Here is an 8400-nt window from a genome sequence, read left to right on the forward strand (position 1 = left end):
TACAACGCTAGCAGCTCTAGCTAACTTCAGAGGTTTTACAACGCTAGCAGCTCTAGCTAACTTCAGAGGTTTTACAACGCTAGCAGCTCTAGCTAACTTCAGAGGTTTTACAACGCTAGCAGCTCTAGCTAACTTCAGAGGTTTTACAACGCTAGCAGCTCTAGCTAACTTCAGAGATTTTACAACGCTAGCAGCTGTAGCTAACTTCAGAGATTCTCTATATCACTACATTGTCCTAAACAGCAAATGTTGAGTTCCCTATCACACTGTACATGGGGCATAAGCCGGAATAGCGTAGTCAACACTATGACCAGTCTATTTTATCACTCGACCACCAACCCGGAAGTCTCGGGTTCGGATCATCGGCTTGTTCGTACAACGTTAGTGAGGCCACCCAGCTCTGATGGGTACCTGGTTCGAGTTGGGAGGGGGGGTTGAAGTACTACAACAATAAACTACTATGCCATGAGATTCTGACGTCAGACATCGATTACGGCCACGGTTGAAGTAAAAATAATTCGAGGTCGCCTAGCTGCATCGATTTATTGATATGTCCTGTATTTGGAGATTGATTTTTCTTGAAAAATGGACGCTGGTGTTATATCAGAAATCAATAATTCTCGCTGATTGCTGAGCTTTAGAAGGTCTGCAGCTGAGCATGAATATTGATAACAAATTAGTTGTTTTCTGTGGCCGGCAAATTTGAATAGGCTTTGTGTTACGTCAAGGTATTATGTTGATGAGACTAATAAATAAGTGAAGGCCGCGGTATTTTTTACATACTTTTTGTGTGTAATTATTATGTGTTGTTTATGTGGTTGTAGATAGTGTCTAGGTTTGTGTGGCTCTGTGTCTAGGTTTGTGTGGCTCTGTGTCTAGGTTTGTGTGGCTGTGTCTAGGTTTGTGTGGCTGTGTCTAGGTTTGTGTGGCTGTGTCTAGGTTTGTGTGGCTCTGTGTCTAGGTTTGTGTGGCTGTGTCTAGGTTTGTGTGGCTGTGTCTAGGTTTGTGTGGCTGTGTGTAGATTTGTGTGGCTGTGTCTAAGTTTGTGTGGCTGTGTGTAGACTTGTGTGGCTGTGTCTAGGTTTGTGTGGCTGCGTATATGTTTGTGTGGCTCTGTGTCTAGGTTTGTGTGGCTGTGTCTAGGTTTGTGTGGCTGTGTCTAGGTTTGTGTGGCTGTGTGTAGACTTGTGTGGCTGTGTCTAGGTTTGTGTGGCTGCGTATATGTTTGTGTGGCTCTGTGTCTAGGTTTGTGTGGCTCTCTAGGTTTGTGTGTCTCTGTGTCTAGGTTTGTGTGGCTCTCTAGGTTTGTGTGGCTGTGTCTAGGTTTGTGTGGCTCTGTGTCTAGGTTTGTGTGGCTGTGTCTAGGTTTGTGTGGCTGTGTCTAGGTTTGTGTGGCTCTCTAGGTTTGTGTTGCTCTGTGTCTAGGTTTGTGTGGCTGTGTGTCTAGATTTGTATGGCTGTGTGTCTAGGTTTGTGTGGCTCTGCGTCTAGGTTTGTGTGGCTCTGCGTCTAGGTTTGTGTGGCCCTCTAGGTTTGTGTGGCTCTGGGTCTAGGTTTGTGTGGCTCTGTGTCTAGGTTTGTGTGGCTGTGTGTCTAGATTTGTATGGCTGTGTGTCTAGGTTTGTGTGGCTCTGCGTCTAGGTTTGTGTGGCTCTGCGTCTAGGTTTGTGTGGCTCTCTAGGTTTGTGTGGCTCTGGGTCTAGGTTTGTGTGGCTCTGTGTCTAGGTTTGTATGGCTCTGTGTCTAGGTTTGTGTGGCTCTGTGTCTAGGTTTGTGTGGCTCTGTGTCTAGGTTTGTGTGGCTCTGTGTCTAGGTTTGTATGGCTCTGTGTCTTGGTTTGTGTGGCTCTGTGTCTAGGTTTGTGTGGCTCTGTGTCTATGTTTGTGTGGCTCTGTGTCTAGGTTTGTATGGCTCTGTGTCTAGGTTTGTGTGGCTCTGTGTCTAGGTTTGTGTGGCTGTGTATAGGTTTGTGTGGCTGTGTCTAGGTTTGTGTGGCTGTGTCTAGATTTGTGTGGCTCTATGTCTAGGTTTGTGTGGCTCTGTGTCTAGGTTTGTGTGGCTCTATGTCTAGGTTTGTGTGGCTCTGTGTCTAGGTTTGTGTGGCTCTATGTCTAGGTTTGTGTGGCTCTGTGTCTAGGTTTGTGTGGCTCTGTGTCTAGGTTTGTGTGGCTCTGTGTCTAGGTTTGTGTGGCTCTGCGTCTAGTGCATACAGTGGGTGGGCTCCGTTGGGTAGGAGGTAGAGAAGAGAGGGAGTAGGTAGAGAAGAGGAAAAGGATGGAGAACGAGAGTAAGGGGGGGAGGGGATTAGAGAGGGGCAAGAAAAAGAGGAGAGGATGGTCAGAAGAGGAGGAAAAACGAAGGAGTATGCCTCTAAAGCAGCTTGACCCCCCCCCTCCACTACTCAGAACTACAGCAAACAGAATAAGATGGTGCACCCCTGCCCACACACCGAGGTTGGTATGAGTGACAGTAAGTACCATCATGCTATCATTGGCCGCTCCGGTCACATTATTCAGCGGAGTCTCAATGAGGCGTGCATAGAAACACAACTGATTCTTGACAACCATGCAAGTTTAATGGTTCTAATGTGGCGTCATGGGGGCTGGCGATAGACAACCCAGAATATGGTTGTTGACGTATTGTTACAAGACTGTGTTTACTATACTGGTTTAATACGTATTGTTACTTGAGTATGCTAACTATGATGCTTGTATACGTATTGTTACTAGAGTATACAATCTGTACTAGTTGTATACGTATCACAAGAAAGTAGCGGTTGTCCCGAAGCATCAAGCAAACAGCTTACGTGAGGTGTTGATACAGGTTTAAGAGATTTAGTTGTAATGTGGATTTGATGCTATGTTTTTTTAAAAATTAAACGATGTTTAAAGAAAAATGATACAATCATCTTAAGCTAACATCGGTATGTGCGGAGTGAAATCACAACGGTAAAGAATTTAAAAAAAAATGGGTTTGTTAAGATGAGACTAATCTAGTGTGTAAAGTTGTAACTAAACATACAGGTGTATCACATAAAAACTGAACACAAAGGTGTGTTAAACCATAAAAAACGCCAAGGTTTAACAGCGTAGCTCTAAAACCAAAGTGGGTAACTACCCAGGTGACACAATGTTCAACCGTCACACCCTGTCATTTGTGTGTCACTATCGCCAAATGCTAGAGGCGTGTCACTGTCAACATAGGAAGTGTAGATAAACACCGTTTTTCAGGAAACTCTATGAATCAGAGCATGAATCAGAACAGGTAGTACTAAAGAAATTCCCAGAAAGACACCAGTCCCAAAACGAGTCATCTAATACTAAAGTTTTCTGATGGCTTCTTATGCAAACATTTATGTTAGTTCTCTTTTCATCCGGGTTCTCGTGTGTAAGATACGACGATATTCATTACACATACTTCATTATTAGAGTGGTAAGCGTTTAACTGCCCGATAAGTTAAAATTGGCGAGTTAAACATTACGGAAATCTTTCACTAAAACCCAGTTGTAGGCGATGGTAGGGATTAGTACTCATTTTAAAAAACCCTTCCTATTAAATTTTACTAAAATTGGAAGTTGTTGCCTTGAATCAAGTCGATTATTTTATACGGGGTTCACAATTTGTTACATCCTTAAATATTATATCAATGTTTGATCCCCTTTTTTCTTCTTCCACACGCGTCCAATAAATCTTGCCTAGTCCCCAACCATATATATATATATATATATATATATATATATATATATATATATATATATATATATATATATATATATATATATATATATATACACACGAAGATAATTGGTTACTGTTTATATTGGTCGTCTATAAATATATAAATAAAGAAAAAAGATATCGAAAATAACTTACGTTTTTAATTTATGGCCGATCTTTAACTTTTTGTCATACATACATTCAAAAGTTTAGAAATGTTTCACTTATAACATATACATTGTACTTATTTAAAAGTAGATCGTGTCTTAAAATAGCTAGGTGATTCATCATTTTTAAAAATAAATTTAAGTAGTTTACGATAATCTTTCATATGCCGATGTCACAGAAACAAGTGAACTCTACTTCACTTGCCCTATAGACCGTCAGCTTTGAAAGGGAACTTTATTTTCTACTTTACTAGATCTATAATCATTCACTCACCCTAATATGTTATTAAGTAGGGCAAAGAGTAGCGATGTCTATTTTTAAAACCTTAGACTGTCCGGGATTTCCCATTAATTTTCTTTTGTGTATATGTTCAATTCGTGCCGAAGACAATTGGGCCAGATGAGATAAAGTATATCTGTTTCAATAACCTCATTTTAAAGGGTGATATCATATGGTGAGTACTACGCCTTTGCTTCCCTAACGTGAGTCAGGTACCCATCAGATCTGGGTAGACGGGTAGACTCAGGGACGTCCTATAGACTTTAGTCCGGGATCCGAACTCGAGAATTTCGGTATAGCAGTCTAGTGCTATCGGACTATATATATATATATATATATATATATATATATATATATATATATATATATATATATATATATATATAGTTTGTGTGTGTATTTATTCTATAACGATTTTGAGAAAGGGATGTTCATGACATTCACAGGATTGAAACTGAAAGCATCGAAAGCGACAGTATACCTGTATTGTGATGTGATGCAGTTGTCAATGTAGGTTTTCCACGGGGGTTTATTTCTAAACATCACTAATACATTAATTTTGTGACCAGCTACTTTGTTCCGTTCTATTGCTTGAACACAGAATGTCATGACTATACTACGGAAATACCCTGTAAATACCCTGCCAACACTCAAACACCAAACAAGAAAATACCATGCTCACTATGGGCTGACAATAACAAACAGGTAATTATTCTGACACTACCCCAACACCAAACGAGCAAATACCCAGCCAACACCGCGACTATATAAAGACTATACCGAGTGACCCGGATAGAAGCCAGCACCAATCTATTACTCAACAGAGTTATTACGTCTTAGTTATCGCTCAGTGCGCAGTTTGATAAAAACACGTGGGGCCAGTCACGTGATAGGTGTTTATGCCTTTGCGTGTTCGCCTACGTGTTCGATAGTTAAATATAAAACCACGTCATTACAAGTTGAGATAACCACGTGATCAAACCTCGCCCCCTGAGTGGGTGTACAACAATATTCGATATATATGATATGATAAATCTGTAGTATGCAGGGATGTATGTATAAGTTACAGACAACATATGGGAATACTGGGACATGTGATTTACAAGGCCCTCATTGCTAGAAATGCTGAATTAAATAAAAAAATATTTCACATTTATTGGAAAGACAATCTGTGTGTCTGTTCGTTAACTTTACCTCTCGGGATACATATATATATATATATATATATATATATATATATATATATATATATATATATATATATATATATATATATATATATATGATTATGTATTATATCTAGCCTTTGACTGTAGTGAAGAGCTAGATTATACAAAATATTGGGGAGGGGCGGAAGCGAGAGGCTAGGCATTTATCTACCTCCCGGGATCCGCCCATAGCTATACAAATATACTTTAAGAAAAATATTTAGGCTAATAGAATAGAATAACTATAAAGCTCCTATAGATATTTATTTTATATTTATAGAGGCTAAAAGCTCTTTAAAAATATAAATCTAGGACAACCAATGTTTCAGCTATTACTAATATCGGGGCGGAAAGCTATTCGGGTTTTGTTTTTAAAGAAATGTAGCTTGCACAATTCGTACACAAACGTTAAAATCAAATTTATTTAGTGGAATTCCTGACCACGACATTTTCTTTGCCTTAGATATGTTACATTTATTTGTCTACACTGGTGTATACATATATATATATATGTATATATATGTATATATATTTTAACACACAATGGTATTTATTTTCAAACACAAGGGAAATAATATTTTATACACACAAGATGAACGATTTTAAACGTAAAATTATTTTGAAAAGTAAACAAACCAAAACTTAGCGAAACTGAGACTTATTAGTTAAGTCACGTCAACTCTCACGTTCTTTGTCACGCTCGTGACGTTGACTTTCACGTTCAAGCGCCGACCATGAATCACATAAATCCACTTTTTGCTACGAAATTACAAAACGTTAATTTCGTGTGTTGTTTTTGTCATGTTATAGGAAAAACTGCAGGAATCATTACTGACTGCACTTATAGAAGGTTTGAGAAATCTCTAAAGAAGTTCTCTATATAAAGCTGACGCTAACACCTTACGTGTAGGCTATATATGAAACACGTGTCATTAGTGTGCATGAATGACTTGAATTGTGTTGTTATATTATAACTTTAAATAATTACACGTTTAATTTAATAAGTAAAGTTCCCGTTTCGAACCCTGAGGGTCCATGGAGAAAATGAAGTAGAGTTCACCTGTTTATGTGACTTAGGCATTTGAAGGTATAGTGTGGTCAGCACTATGCTCAGCCACCTTTGCTTTTCCTAACGTGAGTTAGGTACCCATTAGAACTGTGTGAACTCAGGGAAGTTCTGCTACCTTGAGCCCGGATTCGAACCCGAGACTTTCGGACACATCGTCCCCAAGTATAACGACGTTCTCTGCTTTATGTCTGACCAAGTATAACGACACTCTCATAAGTTACCACAACAGAAGTCATTTTCTAGCGACGTTACCGTGAGTATCCCGTCCTCACATGTATCATACACCAGGATAAAGACGTTCTATATAGGCGACAGCACTAACATAACTACAAGCAATTATCTTATTTGTTAAAGACAACTGATTTTCTTTATCAAGGTGAGAACGAAATCATGTATTACACAGACGGGCATACAGTGATACACGTGCTGCTGTCGTTCTGAGTCATGTAATAACGGCGGCCATTAGGCAAGCTGGGACATAGATGAGTAACCTGATCCTACTCATCCACAAACAGACCTAATGAGCGCGCGGTAATCTTCAACGACGGGTAATATATTGTCAAAGAGGCGTGGCCTGGGCGAAAATTTATATATTATATATATATATATATATATATATATATATATATATATATATATATATATATATATATATATATATATATATATATGTATATATATATATATATATATATATATATATATATATATATATATATATATATATATATATATATATGTATATATATATATATATATATATATATATATATATATATATATATATATATATATATATAAAAGTATATGTATGAATATGTATATATATATATACATACATACAAATACTTATATATATGTACACATACAAATACTTTTATATATGTACATATACATATATATATACGTATATATAATTTTATATATATAATTTTATATATATAAATATAAATATAAATATATATATATATATATATATATATATATATATATATATATATATATATATATATGTGTGTGTGTGTGTGTGTGTGTCTGGGGGACGGTTTTGTTTAAGCCCTCTGTGTGTGGTGATCTACACTGTATTTTATATGTTTTAAAACCTGATTGCTTATAGCTTGCACGTTCTGCACATTTAGTATTTTATTTACACTAACAAACTAACTGCATCAGAACTTTCATACACGGCATGTGCCTTTACACTTTTTTGTTCCTCTTAGCGCTAATTACTACTAATTAGTACGATTTGTTCAAGTAGATTAACCGTACCCACATACACGTCTGATGCCATAGAGACTTTAAATATTTTAACTTTCACAGATAAAGTTCGCATCACGTTAGACCTAGAGTCTAGTTTTAATTTCGGAGTTAGATGAATTTTTGTATCGCAAATACTCATATGTGCAAGTGTGGCACATCAGTTTGTTACTGTAACAGGTCTAAACCTACTGCTTCAGCTATTTATAATTTTATGCATAAACTATTTAATAAACTGTTAGCAGTGGCACTTACCTAGTGGCGACGATAGCCAGAGTTAGAAGCAAACTGTGCATTTCTTCCTCTTCAACCATCTCTTGCTTATAAATATTCTCCAAGAGCTGAAAATTTTAATAGAAAAAAATGGCCTCTCGTCATTGGCCGCTTGGGAAAACCCGATAAACTAACAACGTGATTTCCAAAATTTGAAATTCTTTGGGAATTCCCCATTGACACGTCATAACAATTGTTGCCATTATTTATTGAGATCTTATTTCAAAAACCTGCAAGCACGGAGATAAGAACGCAATAAGACATTAAAAAACTGTGTAAATTGAAGTATAGTAACCACTATGATTTCACGAACTTGTGATGACGATAAAAAAAATTACGCATTTAGTGGTTTTACCTTTTGTTTATTTAACATTTCACTTCGGAGGCCGATCGGTTTAAGCGGCAATTACACTGTGTTATATTTAGGAA

At 37.2% G+C, this 8400-nt stretch overlaps 1 protein-coding gene across 1 annotated transcript in view; it reads right to left on the reverse strand.

The window, feature by feature from the left end:
- LOC131957813 (uncharacterized) overlaps positions 1–8136 on the reverse strand; it is a 29639-nt gene extending 21503 nt beyond the window's left edge. Inside the window, exon 1 of the mRNA XM_059322609.1 lies at positions 7954–8136. Within this exon, the coding sequence (XP_059178592.1) occupies positions 7954–8012 (59 nt within the window). The 5' untranslated portion in view covers positions 8013–8136. The remainder of the gene's footprint in view (positions 1–7953) is intronic.
- Positions 8137–8400: the final 264 nt, after the last annotated feature.

The sequence above is a fragment of the Physella acuta genome, unplaced genomic scaffold (assembly GCF_028476545.2).
Source record: "Physella acuta isolate Inbredline_101_S28 unplaced genomic scaffold, ASM2847654v3 ptg001269l, whole genome shotgun sequence".
In the NCBI taxonomy this organism is placed as follows: domain Eukaryota; kingdom Metazoa; phylum Mollusca; class Gastropoda; family Physidae; genus Physella; species Physella acuta.